The following is a 15,759-nucleotide window of genomic DNA, read 5'->3' as shown; positions in this document are numbered from 1 at the left end:
CTCTCTATAAGCCCTTATATCCAGGCTGTATCCACAGTTGTCATAAATCTCCAAGATCCAGCCTTCTCTCTGTCCAGGCTCACAAAACTCTCATCTAGGCCCTTATCTCTCATGTCCTGAATACTGTCATCTCCTCCTCTTAGGTCTTGACTACTGTAAACTTGCCCACCTTGAGTCCATTCAAAATGCTACTGCCAAAATATTTTTCCTTGTTCTTTGATTTCAAGATGTCCCCCTTTTCTTTGAATCCCTCCATTGACTCCCCTTCCACCTTACACCAGATATAAGCTTCTTGTCCTCACTTTAAAGGAACTTAACTCCATGGTATTTGTTATATCTATTAGCTCACTGCATTGTTCGCTGCAAGTTTCCCAATGCCCGAGTTCCCAAACTTCACTGCCTATTAGTCAATGCCTCCTACAAACACCTCTGTACTCTTTCCTGTGCTGCTCCTCATGCATGGCAGAGATTCCTTGAAGAAGAAGAAGAAGGTAAAGCTTATGCTGACTCCCCTTCAGGGCCGGCTCCAGGCACCAGCCCACCAAGCATGTGCTTGGGGCGGCACCTGGAGGGGGCCGGCGCGGCGCTCCGGCCCAAGAGGGGGGCCGCGACTGGGCTCGCTGCCCTCCCCGCGGCGCTCCGGCTGCCGGGGAGAGCGGAGCCCTGGCCGGCTTGCCGCCCTCCTCCCGGCGCTCTGGCCGCTGGGGAGAGTGGAGCCCCGGCCGGCTCGCCGCCCTCCCCCCGGCGCTCCGGCTGGTCGGGGAGAGCGGGCCCGCGGCCGGGCTCGGCGCCCTCCCCTGCCGCGCTCCCCGCAGGGGTGGACGGCGGGAGGCTTTTTTGCCTGGGGCGGTAAAAAAGCCAGAGCCACCCCTGCCTAAGTGTATCTATATTCATACACACAGAGAGATCTTTCTTTTTCTTTTTTTTTTGGATGTGTCTTAGCCCCTCCCTTTGTAATTTGTTGGTTTTACAGGCATACCAACAAACAGCTGCTTAAGGTTATGCTTACCAGTCACCCCACATTTATCAGTGACACAGATGAGGGCGCATTCAGCATATTTTAATTTTTATTGTACTGTACTATAGATATTAAACCAGTATCTGTTGTTTTAAATTATTATATAACCAAAAGGTGGCAGCACTGTGTTCCTGTTCTACTTACACAATTAATGAGAGAGACTTGTAACCTTATTAATATCCATATGAGAAGCTTTTAATTTTTGTAAGTAAAAGCCATGAGAAAGTGACTCCATTTGTTGAACAGCAGTATGTTTTCCTTTTCCTGTAGGAGATGTAGTGCAAACAGAAATGTGCATTGTTAAATAATGGATTATGTCACGTAAAAGGCTGTATTAATTACTGGGATCAAGAAATCATAGGAGCATATTTTCTCCTCCTGTTCTGTGTGCAGTAGAGAGCCAAAATGGTCAGATCCCAAGAGGGTGGGGTGGGTATATAAAGAAAGGCACTATCTCTGCTGTATGCTCCCTCTCTCAGCCCCTGCAACAGCTTTTCTATGAGAGCTCTGCAGGCCGGGTTACTCCTTTGCAGCATTTGAAGACATGGAACCAGGGCTGGCTCTAGCTTTTTTGCTGCCCCAAGCAGCAAAAAAAGCACCGCCCCCGAGCCCCCCCGCCGAGCGCCAGAGCCCGCCCCCCCCCCGCGCCGAGCGCCGCCGGAACTCCCCCCGAGCCCCGCGCCGTCCCCCCCAGCGCCGCGCTGCCAGAGCCCGCCCCCGCCCCCTGCCGAGCGCCGCCGGAACCCCCCTCCAGCGCCACGCCCGCGCCGCACCCCCACCAAGCGCTGCACACCGGAACCCCCCCGAGCGCTGAGCCCCACGCTGCCCCCCCCTGCCGAGCGCCACGCCGCCGGAGCCCGCCCCCCGCCGGAACCCCCTTCCAGCGCCGCACCCACGCCGCCCCCTCGCCGAGCCCCGTGCAACCGGAGCCCGCTGCGCCGCCAGAGCACCCCCCCACGGAATGCCGCGCCGTGCTCCCCCTGCCGCCCCTTACCAGGTGCCGCCCCAAGCATGTGCTTGGGTGCCTGGAGCCGGCCCTGCATGGAACCTGGCATCCATATTCAATGTGTTCTCTATCAAAACCCACTCATGCAGCTTAGATACTTACAGAATCCCTTCAGCGGCTGGAACTGTGCAGCTGTGCAGAGAATCAGCTGGTGTTAACCCATCTGCTTCAGGAGTCATGCTGCTAAAGGAAGGGAGCAGGGTCTAATCAACCCCCCACTGGAGAAATATTGGAGAGTCAGAACTGATGGAGTTTCCTCCCCTCCATACACAAAAAAATACATAGGGCAGAGAATATGGCCCTTAGATAGATTGACTCCAGTGGCCCTATTCAAGTGCTTAAGTTAAATATGTGCTTAAGGGCGCTGTTGGATCAGGACCAGAGTACTTAGCATCTAACCCTAAATGCCCCATCCAGGGATACCATATTAGCACTGTCCTATTGAGGAATGCTTAGATATAGTTCTTGGCAAGAAAGATCCTAAAATGTTTTATTTTGACTGATGAAGGGCTCCCCTTGCTGCAAATCAAATAACGCTACAGATATCAGGCCAGATTTTCAAAGCAGCCTAAGGTTAGGTACTTAAATAGGAACTACTGCTGTCTGAACTCTGTTGAAAACCTGCTTTTTGGGTTTCATTTACTTTTCTGTTGCCACTAAGTGAAGGATCTACATCTTTTAGCTAACAGTAAGGTCTCGATTCTGTCCTCTGATATGCACCACACAGTACCTTTTATCTTGGGTAAGTGGCAGCAGTGCTTGAAAATTAACCCTTACACTGATGCAAACTCCAGATGCAAGCCACAATGTGGGTCAGGGGGTGGGTCCAATCCTCACATGCAATGTGATTCATCCAACCCGGGATAAGAACCGAGGGCAAGTCTACACTACTGTGCTACATCGGCACAGCTGCGCCATTTTAGTGTATCTGCTGTGCCGACCGGAGAGTGCTCTCCCATTGACATAATTACTTCACCTCCACACAAGGCAGAAGCTATGTCAGCGGGAGATCATCTCCCGTTGTCATAGTGCGGTGTGGATGGGGGGTCTTTTTCATGAAATTAATCAGGAATAGTTAATCCAGTTTAAATTCGCACCCTCCCTTATTCCTGTTTAGTTTTGAAGCATAGACAAGTGGTGTGTGTGTGTGGGTGTGTGTGTGTGTCACACACACACCCACACCCACCCACCCACACAGAGACAGAGAGAGGGAGGGCGGAAGATTGCTGTAAAGTGAATGTGTTTCTATAGAAAGTGTCAAACAACACTTTTAAAAGAGAAAATATTTCTTTTACTCTTATAATACATTTAAAAAACAAACAAACAAACAAAGAACAACACTTTACCCCATATTTTTAAGGGGGGGCAAGTAAATAACTAGATCAGGTGGATGTTTCCCTGCAATTCTGAAACAAACAAAAATGTGAAAATATTGAAATTTTTCTTGTTAAATTTTTCATTTTGCAATATTTTTGTTCATTAATATTTGTGAGACATTCAGATACTATGGTGATAAGGGCCACATACATACCTCATGGATAGATCAGAGAAGGAATATGGTTCTCTGTATAGGACACTGGACTAGGAACCAAGACACCTGGGTCCTATTCCTGTCTCTGCCATTCTGTGACCTTGGGCAAGCCATTTTATCTCTCTGCCCCTCACACCCTTTATCTGTTGAGACAGTAAGTTTTTGGAGGCAGGGAATGACTCACTATGTGTTTGTACAGTGCCTAGTACAATAGGGCCCTGATCTTGGTTGGGCCCTGCCGACAGTATTGTAATACAAAGAATAAATAATAGATAAAAAGGAATTTTAAAACTAAGGCTAACATTAATACTCATGAATTTTAATATTGTTTAGAGGTCAAAGATCGCAGAGCAGTAGAAAGTAAAATTCCAGGTACAGCTCAAAGATACAAAAAGTGAAGCTGAAAACAGACAACTCTCTCTATAAAGCATATCAATTTTTACAATGCATTATAGTCAATGCAATAGCAGAGGAAAAGTATGGCCTACATGTAATCAAAAGATGAATGAATGGAGAATTCCACTGAGTGGTTTACTGGCCACTTGCCATTCTTGAATGGCAGCAGATAAAAAAAAAATACTGTGATAAGTATAATATATCAGACCATATTTATTTGCAATAAAAAGGTGATATTGACATGAAATTAAACTGCTTGATATTCTGGACCTGTGTGGCCCAACCAACTGGAGACTAATGAAATGCTACTTTTTCTTAGATCTGACGTACTAGAAACCAATAACATATAAAAAACTTGCCATAAAATAAAAGTGGGGCTGTTGCATGAAATCTTTATTCTGAGTCAGTTCAAGAAGATTTCCTTAACTCTGGCAATAAAGATTGCAATTTCTCCCCGTCCCCCCATGCAGCATCTCTAGAATTATTCTGATACTTAAAAAAAACAAACAAAAAAAAACACTACAGCCAAAATAATTTATATAGATTTATTGAAACCAAAACATGAGAGGTGAAGTCAATGGGAGTTTTACATACTCAGTATCTTAGTATTTGGCCCGATAGCACTGTCACAACAATACTTTGCATGTCTTATGTTATTTTGTATCAAGATAATGAATTAAAAAGCATTTTTACCCACAAAACAGTTCTTAAACGTGTTTTGAACTCTCTATTGTGAATTTATAAACAAAATAGATGCTAACTAGTCCACTTTTGTGCCTGAGTCAGCAAACATTAATAAATTTAAGCCTTACAAAAATCCATGCAAGATGGGTAAGTGTTGTTATCCCCAGTTCACATGTGGAGAAATTGAGGCAGAGAAACATACTTGGGATTTACTCAAGATCATACAACAAATCAGTGACGGAGCTAGAAATAGAAGGCAGGAGTCCTCTCCCCCAATTGTTTTGCTGTAACTACTGAACTACAGCAGAAGCAGCTCTGGGGCAGCAGAAGGGGACAGTGTCAGGGATATTGTTGCCCAAGGGCACAGACCATGTGAGATAGTTTGGCAGTTGGGAAGGGAACATGTGCACCAGGGATCTCTTGCTTATGCCTGGTAAACCTTGCCCTCCCCAAGTCCCAGCAGCATAGAGATCCATTTCCTTCTTGTTAAGGGTTTTTTATTGTCCTCTTCCTTTGTGCTCTGAGCAGCAAATTCAGCCAACAAGAGGAATGTACTTGCATGACTCATCTTCAAGGGAAGGGTAGAACAATCAATACTTTTTATCCTCTTTAATGTCCCACAATAGTCTGTCTGGTGTCGATGGGCCTTCCTTGTTGGCCAGGCATGGCACCTTCTGTTGGAGATCAGCACTTCACACTAGTTAATGTTTCTCTCCTATCTGGTGATTTACAGAGTCACAGAGGCTCACAATCAGGGCCGGCTCTGGCTTTTTTGCCTGGGGCGGCAAAAAAGCCTCCCGCCGCCCCACCGCCCCAGCGCGGCAGGGGAGGGCGCCGAGCCCAGCCGCGGGCCACTCTCCCCAACCGGCCGGAACGCCAGGGCGAGGGTGGCGAGCCCGCTGCAGCTCCGCTGGCGGCCGGAGTCCTGGGAGGAGGGCGGCGAGCCAGGCTGGGGCTCCACTCTCCCCGGGGTCCAGAGCGCCGGGAGGAGGGTGGAGTGCCTGCCACAGCTCCACTCTCCCCGGGGTCCAGAGCGCCAGGGGGAGGGCGGCGAGCCCGGCCGGGGCTCCGCTCTCCCTGGCGGCCAGAGCAGCAGGAGGAGAGCGGCAAGCCCGGCCGGGGCTCCGCTCTCCTCGGCGGCCAGAGCGCCGGGAGGAGGGCGGCGAGCCCGGCCAGGGCTCCGCTCTTCCCGGCGGCCGGAGCACTGTGCCGCCCCCCTCCAGGTGCCGCCCCAAGCACAAGCTTGGTGGGCTAGTGCCTGGAGCCGGCCCTGCTCACAATACAACCACTCAAATATTATCTTACAATATAGGATACAGATTAATGCATGCAGCAACTCACAAGCATTCCGTAAAGTCTAAACATTACATATTCTTCTAATCCTAATAGCTATTGTAACAATACTGACACACGGGGGATCCAGACTGATTCCAGCTATGTATTTGTCAGTGTTCAGTTGAGACATGGGGTCCTTGGCATGAAGTGCCACCTGGGCTGCTAGTGTCACAAGTTTTATGGAGAATACCAGCTCTGTTTAATTTAGGGGCCAGAACTTCAGCTTGTGAAAATTAGCATAGCCCGATTAACTTCAATGGAGCTATGTAGATTTACTCAAGCCGAGGATCTAGCCATTGGGTTTCAGAGTAGAAAGTCTCGCTTGTTTGCAAATAGGTGTGCTGATTCGAGCTATGCTTAGCCTAAATGGCAATTATTCCAGGACTGTGTGACATAAATGTGCCTTATTCCCTCACAGACTACAGTGGGGACAAATAAAGCATAATGGTGGAACTAGTTTGAAAATGACTTATCACCACATCTTCAGGTTTATAACAGCTGGGTTTTTTTTAAAGAGAAAGGCCATAGTGCAAGGAAAGCAGTTTCTTTATAAGTCAACAATTTTTTGTAGTTAACAGACAGTTATTCTTTGATCAGAATGCAAGCTATTCACTAAGAGTGAACTTTAGCATAATTTATTGCAGGGCTTTGCCAGCAGCTCTGTAATTATTAGGACACTCAAATGACTAGGCATATTTTTCCCTGCTGTACCTGAAGAAAGAGAAGATTCCAAGAGAAATTCAAAAGCAGAATTGATTTCTCTCCACTTCCATACGGCTGATCTGCTCATTTAAAAAAAATATCAAGGAGTGTGTGGGGGTGAGGGGCAGGGAGACCCCTCCAGGAACTAAAATAGCAGCTTGTGTTTGCATTTTCACCACCTTACTTATAGTGCACCTATCCTGTTAAATGTGCACAGAGTGGCTGGTCATGCTTGAGCATGTGATGTCCAGGATTAAAAATAAAAGTCTATGGCCACCTAAAAATGTCATGGCTGTCATCATGCTTTCATTGACTAGAACTACATTGACAGTGGGGACAGAACCAGTACTTCTTGTACTCTGAAAAACAAAGGTGTATGGCACTTGAGCTAAAGGAGAACCGCCATTAGCTGCTAGCAGTTATAGGGGCTATGACTTGCACTTGAGCAATTCTGGTTCCATCATGTCAAGGACAGTGGTACACACAGCCAGGTCATTACAATAGAAAAGGAACATGTTATTTCTGTGTGATGCATTATCGCAACTAATTGTTGTTGTTTTCTGCCGAATTAAAAACAAAAAACAAAAACAAAAAAACACCTATCGCTCATCAGAATTTTTCTTCTATCTCAAACATATTAGTAGACTTCAGCCCCTATACTCCCACATTGCTAGTACTGGTGGAATTAGATCACTAGAGGGAGAATTGCTAATACTCCTCAGTCCTTTTTTCTCCCTCCAGCTCTCCAAGTGCCTGTTCCTAAAGCTCAACCCCACAGCTGTGCTGCCAGAAACTTTGCATTTCTTAGGGTACATCTATACTTACCTCCGGGTCCAGCGGTAAGCAATTGATCTTCTGGGATCGATTTATCGCATCTTGTCTAGACGTGATAAATCGATCCCGGATCGATCCCAGAAGTGCTCGCCATCAACGCCGGTACTCCTGCTCCGCGAGAGGAGTACGCGGAGTCGACGGGGGAGCTTGCCTGCCGCGTGTGGACCTGCGGTAAGTTCGAACTAAGATAGTTCAACTTCAGCTACATTATTCACGTAGCTGAAGTTGCGTATCTTAGTTCGAAGTGGGGGGTTAGCGTGACCAGCCCTTAGGTAGCATCTCACCTTCTCCTCCTGATTTTTTCCTGATAGGTTATTTCCTGATAGCTCTGTGAGCAGAGCCAGTTCTAGGTATATAACTAACAATTCCTGGGTTTGACCTAAGGGATGGGAATCGGGCAGCCCCGTAGCTAGGACATAGACATGGGGGAGCAGACTGCATGACAAGAGTGGCAGTTGTGCTTGCCTTCAGAAGCACATGTACTTAGTGAAAAATGCAGACTCAGTCAGAAGCCTTTTGAAATTTATATTTATGAAATGAAAAAAGATAAGAGATATTTCTATACTTGTTCAGTCTAACGAAGATTCAAGCATTCAAAAAATTAAAAGATTCAGAAACAAAAAATATAGATATTAACATGAAAGTGCTGTGTAATGTAAACACTGTTCCTGAAACTCAAGTTGAAGTCTTCTTTATTTCCATGGCAGCACCTAGAACTTCTTCAAATTCTTTGCAATTTCTCTTATCTATCAGTGGTTTAAATACAGGCATTTCAGCTTTCACTGTCTCCATATCTAATCCAAGCAAATCAAAGCTCACAGTAATTCCAATGTCAAGAAGTCCAGAGATCTGGTGGAATAGATTGCTGACAAGCTTTTGTATAACTCAGAGAATCTCCGTTGCAATTCGTTACTGGTTTCATCAAACAATTAATGGTAAATCTGGGACGTCTGGTGCTCATTTGCACTTTGGAATCCTGGTAAGTCCTCAGTAACTATGTAATCTTGAAATTTTAGGGGCAATACCATTGCTCTTTTGGTGGCACATCTTCAGGTTGATGCTTCATCACATACATCTCTCAAACCAGGGTGCTTGGATGAAATATCCAAGAAAAACAAACAAACAAACAAAAAAACCTTCAAGCATCTCTCTTCCTCCCCTCCTCCCCCCGATTTTCTTCACAGCCAACAGTAATCAATTCAACATCGTTAGCAAGGTGCCTTAATTCCTTTTGAAGGTAATTGTTCAGAGGAGAAAATCTTTCAAAATCATTCTCATAACCTCAGCTAAGAACAAATTTTTTTTCGGTGATTATTTAACTTCCAAGAGTGGACAAGTCTCCATATCCATTCACAAAGTTTGACAGAATACTCTGAATCTCTTCCAAATTATTGAGGATTATTTCCAAGGTTTTCAGGTGACCAATCCATCTTGTTTCTAGGAGTCTTTGCAGGTGCTGGCCTTGGTACAGCACACTCACTTCATGCCTATGAAAAAAATGGTATAGACTTACAATTTGAGAATATATCTGCCACTGCTGAGCTCTTTTCACACACATGTGTAACCACCATATGTAATAGGTGACTCAAGCAGTGTGTGTAAGGTATTTGCTTGTTTAATTTCTGCTGCAAAAGCATTTGCACTCTTCCTTTGCACTCTGACATAACTTTGGCATCATCAAGGAAAGAACAAAGAATTTTGAAGGTCAAGACCCAGAACTTTCAAAATATGTTGTGTGAGATCTTCAGCAGTGAAGCCATGCAGTTGCGCTACTCAAGTAAGTCTCTCCTTAGCTCTGCTATCAACAGATTAGCATAAAACAGTGGACACATTTTCAATATTCACAGCATCCACTGTCAAGGTCTTCTGCCTGAAATGTGACACTACATCACTATTTTTCTCAGTATCGTCAACATATCTTTCAAAACTATCTTCTTCATAATGTCAATTACTTCATTCTGAATTTCAGCAGAAGTGTACTTTGCATTTTTCAGAATGGTTCAGAGCATCCTTGAATTTTGGATCTTGTCCTGCAGTAAATTAAAGTAGGTTGATAAAAAGATTCTTGATGAATTGTTCAGAGTAAGATGTAAGTCCTTGAAGTTTACGATATCTAGATCTCTCTCAGAGACAACTCATTTATCATTGCAAACTGGATATGGTTTTGCAAAGATTTTTAAATAATACCGGTTTCTTTCAATTTGTGAGGATGACACTAAAGCAACAATTGTGGCACCTGAAAAAGGAAGTTACGATAAAATAAATATCATAATCAGATTCATAAGTCAGGAATGTTACTGAGCACATGAATAAACTGAAATAATAAAATTAGTAAATATTTTGTACGGTGGATCTACCACATCACGTTTAGGAGCTTTCTTCAAGATAAGGGATTTTTGTGTAGGTGCTGAAGAGCCTTTTTTTAAAAAGGTCCCCCCTCCTCCTGCCTTCTCTCTCTCTCCTTTCTTAGTTTTCCGGGAGGAGAGTTTTCTTTTCAGTTTCAAGTTGGTTGTGTTTTCTCATTAACTTTAATGGTCCACCATTATATTTTCTGGCTCGTACAATGCTAGGTATGACGGGTTGGATCACAGAAACCCCCCTGAGAGCTGCCACCTGATGTACCAAGACTACTTCTATACCTGTTTTCCCTGCCAGCTCAGGAATCCAGCACCCTGTCTTGCTGAGCCAGACACTCCCGTCTGCTCCAACACAGACCCAGTGTCTGAATTACTTGCCCCAAAGCTGCAGGTTTACCTGAAAACAACTCACAGAAGCATGCTTGTCTTTAGCACTCAGATGCCCAACTCCCAATGGGGTCTAAACCCAAATAAATCTGTTTTACCCTGTATAAAGCTTATGCAGGGTAAACTCACAAATTGTTCACCCTCTATAATACCGATAGAGAGAGATGCACAGTTGTTTGCTCCCCCAGGTATTAATACATACTCTGAGTTAATTAATAAATAAAAAGTGATTTTATTAAATACAGAAAGTAGGATTTAAGTGGTTCCAAGTAATAACAGACAGAACAAAGTAAGTCATCAAGCAAAATAAAATAAAATGCACAAATCTATGTCTAATCAACCTAAATACAGATAAGATCCTCACCAGTTCCAGAATGCTCCCTTTTACAGACTAATCTCTTTTTAGCCTAGGTCCAGCAATCATTCACACCCCCTGTAGTTACTGTCCTGTGTTCCAGTTTTCTTCAAGTAACCTGGGGGGTGAAGAGTCTTCTTCTTTAGCCAGCTAAAGACACAATAGAGGGGTCTCCCACAGGTTTAAATAGACTTTCTCTTGTGGGTGGAGACCCCCCTCCTCACTCCTATGCAAAGTCCAGCTCCAAGATGGAGTTCTGGAGTCACCTGGGCAAGTCACATGTCCATGCATAACTCAGTCTTTATAGGCCGAAGCCATTGGCCACATGGTATCTTGTATGTCTCCAGGAAGACTCCTTATGTGGATTGGAGCATTCCAAGATGCATTGTTCCCCAAATGCTTCTTGATCGGGTACTTAACCTTGTGAATTCCTTCCTAAAGAAGCTGACCAAATGCCTCACAAAGCTTACTTAGAAATCAAGCAAGTATACATAACTTTGAACACACGAATGGTGCCTACATACAACTCGGATGAACATAACCAGTAGATCATAACCTTTACATAGATATGTTACATGGCATATGTAGCAAAACCCTATTCCAGTTATATCATACATACATTTATAAGCACCCCCCCATAAAGCCTTATGGGGTACACTGTCACACTAGGTACTTGGAACTAATCTCTGGTTAGTGAGGTGGCCCCTCTCTGGTGATTTTTTCACCGTTTTGTAGTGAGGTGGAGCTGAATGTTGCAGAACAAATTATGAGCACAATTTTATATACACAAATACATAAATTCCTAACCACAGTTTGTGTACATATCTCATAACAATAATCAGGTTCAGAATATCACATGCTTTCATTAGGGATCGAACTTGATATATATTTATACACAGTAATATTGTATACAACCAGTTGATTGAATAGCATATTCTTTAGGGTTCACACCCCTTGTTCTCTCTTTGGGGTGTCTGGACCCTGATTGTCAGAAATGTAGAAATGGGGGGGAACAATCCCTCCCCCTCCCCAAACTCTGAAGCTTCTCTTTTCCTTGTTGCAGTCTAGTCAGCCATTGCATTCAAGTGGACTAAGCAGTTTTCATGTTTGATTAAACCTTTGCCATGAGAAAGTGCATTTTTCCAATTGCAAAATCCAGATTTGGTAAAATAACCATAGTAGCTCCCATTCCATCAGCATTGCCAGGGTGCATGTACAATCAACAAGGAAAACAAATGGCCCCTCCTCAGCTACAGGGCTGGAGTCAGGAGACTTGGGCTCTGTTATGGGCTCAGAGACATAGATTCATTGAGTGTCCTTGAGCATGTCACTTAATAATGTCTCTAGGTCTCAGTTTCCCCAGCTGTAAATTGGAAATAATGCTACCTTACTTACCTTCATAATGTGCGTTGATATGTACAAATGAAAAGCTCTCTGTATAGACACGAAGTGTTTATCATTTATTCATTCATTATTATGATTAATCATTATTTTTATTATTATCCCAATAGCTGCAGTTATCCTTAATCTGTTCCTTTCCTCTGTTCTCTCTCCTACTGCATTTCTCTTTTTTCAAGGGAGAACGCTATTGCAAAGAAAAGTCAGGCCAGGTCGGGGTTGGAGTAATACAAAGTTTATGGTAAAATTGTCTCTCTGCTAAGTGAATTATGGTATACAAACATTGGTAGCTTTTCCTGTCTCTTGATTGCAGCAGGAAATATATATGTGCTAGCCCTTGACTGGCATGTTTTTCCTTTGTACTCTTTGCTTAAGAAACCCTGCGTCGGGTAAGAATTGTGTGGCTATTGTACTACTCTGGGTAATGACAATTAAAAAATTATTAGCAGGGTTTAAACAGTGTTTACTTAAAAGTTGAGTTAATTGCCTAGCTAAAGTAAAATGTATTAAGGACATCTGTGCTGTTTGCTCATTGCTATAAGTTTGTTTCTACCTTTAACAATGGCAAAGTAGCCTAAAGCCTTGTTCTTAAAAGAAAAAAATAAAGTTACTGTTCAAGCTAAAGGCTGAATTGTTGGCAGTTATTTTTCAAGAGGGAGAAGCCCCTTCTAGACTTTTAGCAGGGAATTTACAGCTCGTGTTCTAAATTAGAAACCTGGTCTTATTTTGCTGGTCTTAGCAAACTGTAGCTCTACTGTGGCTGTTTAAACTTTTCTTGCCTGCATCCAATATCTGCCGAGAGAAGGGATCCCAGAGGAACCATTTTAAGTGAGAAGTAACCCTATGCTCTCCGCAATGATAAAATATGAGATCAGGGAAGTCTTTAAAAAACAACAACAGAAAAAAAACCGCTTGCGGTTGATAAAATTGTATATCGTCTAATGGCATCATTTGTTGGGGTTTATGGGCTGAGGGGAAGGTGGAAAAACTCATGTAAAGACCAGAATATAATTAAAACTGGTAGACACGGGTAGGTGTCTGAGACTATTTTAAAGTGCTGGGGATTTCTTTGAAACTGGCTAGATTTTTAAGATGTGTTTTTGTTTGGGTTTTTTTTTTTAAGTGATCTCTTACTCTTCCCCTTTTCACTGCTGCTGTTGAAAGCAAAATACCTGACCCTGGAAAAAGGAAATGAAACCTTATGGGGACGATCCACCATGGTGTCTCTTTTCTGGGCTTTCCTTTTTGATGTGTCCCCAGTACCAGAGGCGCATACGTGTGCCCCAAGCATTGTGAGCTAGCCGTATGCAGTTGAAACTGCTATTATCTCATCCACCTTGTCTCTGCATAACCCCAGTCAGTTACACCTGGGAGAGGAAGCGAGTGACAGGCAAACTGGGTTCCCTTTTCAGTTACCTATTTTAACCCCTCCAAGTTTATGGGACTCAAGGGGAACACCTACTCCGACCCCACCTTCTCTCATCTTGGTATGCATCTGGCTTTCCCCTCACATGCTATAGTTTCATGCTATTCATCTCTGGCTTCTTGCACCAAACGGTCCCATATCTGCCCTCTCTCCCTCGCATTTGTTCTTTCCCTACAGAGAGGGTTTGCAGCTGCTGACTGGATCTTGAACAGAATTAGTTAACGGGGCGGAGCAGGGGAAGGCGGGGGAAGGCAAGGATCGGCCTTGGTTTCTGACCATTTTTTTCGCTTGGCTCTCAGTCGCCAGCAGCGATCCAGGAAGCAGTGGGAGAGGCTCTCCTCTAGAGCAGGGGTTCCAGCGATCATGGAGGACCTCCTCTTTGTTGCAGCTAAGGTCATGTCCGTCTGGCTCACGGTGGGGTTTACACTGATAGTGTTGCCATCGGTGTTCGGAGCGTCGCTGGGGATTTCTGAAGTCTACATGAGAATTTTAGTAAAAACCCTGGAGGTAAGTTGGGGGCCCTTAAAACTTTATACTTAATACAAGGGAGGGGGGCGACTGGGACATGTTTTTGTTTTTTTGGTGGTGGTAACGGTGTTTCTAGTAAAAGCTTCTAGTCTGCAGCCGTAATTCTGTTGTAACTTCTGCATAAATACTTATTCTCCTTGCATGAATCAGTTTCTCTAACGCAAGAGGGTGTTTTCTCTCTCTGGATGAGTCTGCCAAAGGCTGGCTAGTCAAGACTAGAAAACAGAGTTCCTGGAAATGCTATATGCTTTAGGAACCTAAATCAGGACTAACTTTGCTCCGGGGTGACATTAAATCTGTCTCCTTTCCATTGGACGAATAAATGACCTGATAGTCAAGCTGTGCATAAAGAGCTCATCCCCATGAGGTATAGACCGTGGAGGAGCCTGCTTTAGAAGAAACTATCATGAAACTCCATAAATCTAGACTAATTTCATGCCAGTCTGAACCAAAAATCGGTTTCCTTGCTAAAATGTTCTGCTGTGTGCTCATCCACACTTGTGATCGCATAATACTAAACTGTGAATGTAAAACCCCAAACAGCCAGTGATTATTCTAAAATCCCACGTATTAACACCTTGGTACCTCAGCCTAGAATGTTATTACATGACAGAAATTCAATCTCTGGACAGAGAAGGGCAAGAATATAATGTACCTTGCACTGCACAGTGCAGTAGCGTTCTGCCTTCCTCTCCTTTTTAATGACTCTGACAATAATCATCTGTGCCAAGCTGCTTATGAACTATAGTTTAGGGGACCAGCTATGAATCTTGTATCTAGCTCGGTCCTGCTGACCTTTATGCCTGTTGAATGCCTGTATTTTCTAAATAACCTTCTCCTGTTGACTAACATTGAAATTAACTTATTTTTAAATTGTTTTGACCAAACAATGTGTGGGAATATCACAAACGATAGCTCAGGCCAAGCAGGAACGTTGGGTGTGTGTGTGCTACATCACAGGTAGCTTGTCTAACCAATCCTGTGCAATGGATAGCTACCCAAGCAGATGCTCGGGGGGGAGGGGAAATCCAGTTTTGGTGCTCTATAGAGCACTTTCTCAAGGCTATTCTTAACAAAAACACTTGTCTCACTTTCTTCAGGTGAGGCAAGAATCTCGCTGGGGTTAGGTGCTTAATTTGTAATGCCTTGCATTTGATGTGGCCCCTTGACCTGAGTACGATGCCAGTGTTCAGATTCCACATGGTGTTAATTCCTGGCAGTCCCTGCTGTGCTGTACTTCATTCACTTGGCACATAAATTCTCACCGTACTGGCAACAATGGCCACATGTGCAGCTTCTTGAGTGCTGAACTTATGCAGCAATTCAGCTTCCCATCATCTTCTCAGTGGAGTGGGCATGTGAGCTGATCTCCTTCTTTTCCCCTGCCAGTTTCCTCCTCTACAGAAATCTACTTTTCCAGGAGAGTGCTGGTTAGGGATAGGTTGAAGATGGAATGTGCGTGAAGTTCTAGAGGAGCAAAGGGAAAGGAGGAGCTAATGTTGTATTGGCCTCTTTAAAAAAGGCCATTAATCAGGATGATCTGGGTAACTGTAAGCTGTTTAGCTCAACAGTGGTCCTGGGTGAAATTGTGGCATGACCTACTGGGAAGCAACCAGTAAATCATGCTGCCTTTGTTCATCCCAGTCATCATGTGTTCCATTGAAAATGGATCTTGTTAAACTTGGTGGTGGTGGTCTATGAGGTTACCAGTTTGGTTGAGATAATATATTCAGATGCCTTACGGAAGCAGGACTTGGTATCACACAACATTCTGAATTTTTTTTTAAATGCTATGCCAAAAG

The 15,759-nt window shown here is 44.1% G+C and overlaps 1 protein-coding gene across 3 annotated transcripts in view; it reads left to right on the top strand.

Annotated features, from left to right (window-relative positions):
- The first annotated feature begins 12,250 nt into the window (after positions 1-12,250).
- The window catches only part of GPAT3 (glycerol-3-phosphate acyltransferase 3), a 31,229-nt gene continuing 27,720 nt past the window's right edge, over positions 12,251-15,759 (top strand). Inside the window, exons 1-2 of one of the 3 annotated variants that reach the window (XM_005292058.4) lie at positions 12,251-12,392; positions 13,729-13,936. In XM_005292058.4, the coding sequence (XP_005292115.2) occupies positions 13,793-13,936 (144 nt within the window). In that variant the 5' untranslated portion in view covers positions 12,251-12,392; positions 13,729-13,792. Of the gene's footprint in view, positions 12,425-12,554; positions 12,832-13,728; positions 13,937-15,759 lie in introns of those variants that run through there. The other 2 variants (XM_065596156.1, XM_065596157.1) reach the window with 2 other exon arrangements.

The sequence above is a fragment of the Chrysemys picta genome, chromosome 5 (assembly GCF_011386835.1).
Source record: "Chrysemys picta bellii isolate R12L10 chromosome 5, ASM1138683v2, whole genome shotgun sequence".
NCBI lineage: Eukaryota > Metazoa > Chordata > Testudines > Emydidae > Chrysemys > Chrysemys picta.
Note: the sequence above shows the minus strand (reverse complement) of the source record. Positions and strands in the feature narration are given on the sequence as shown.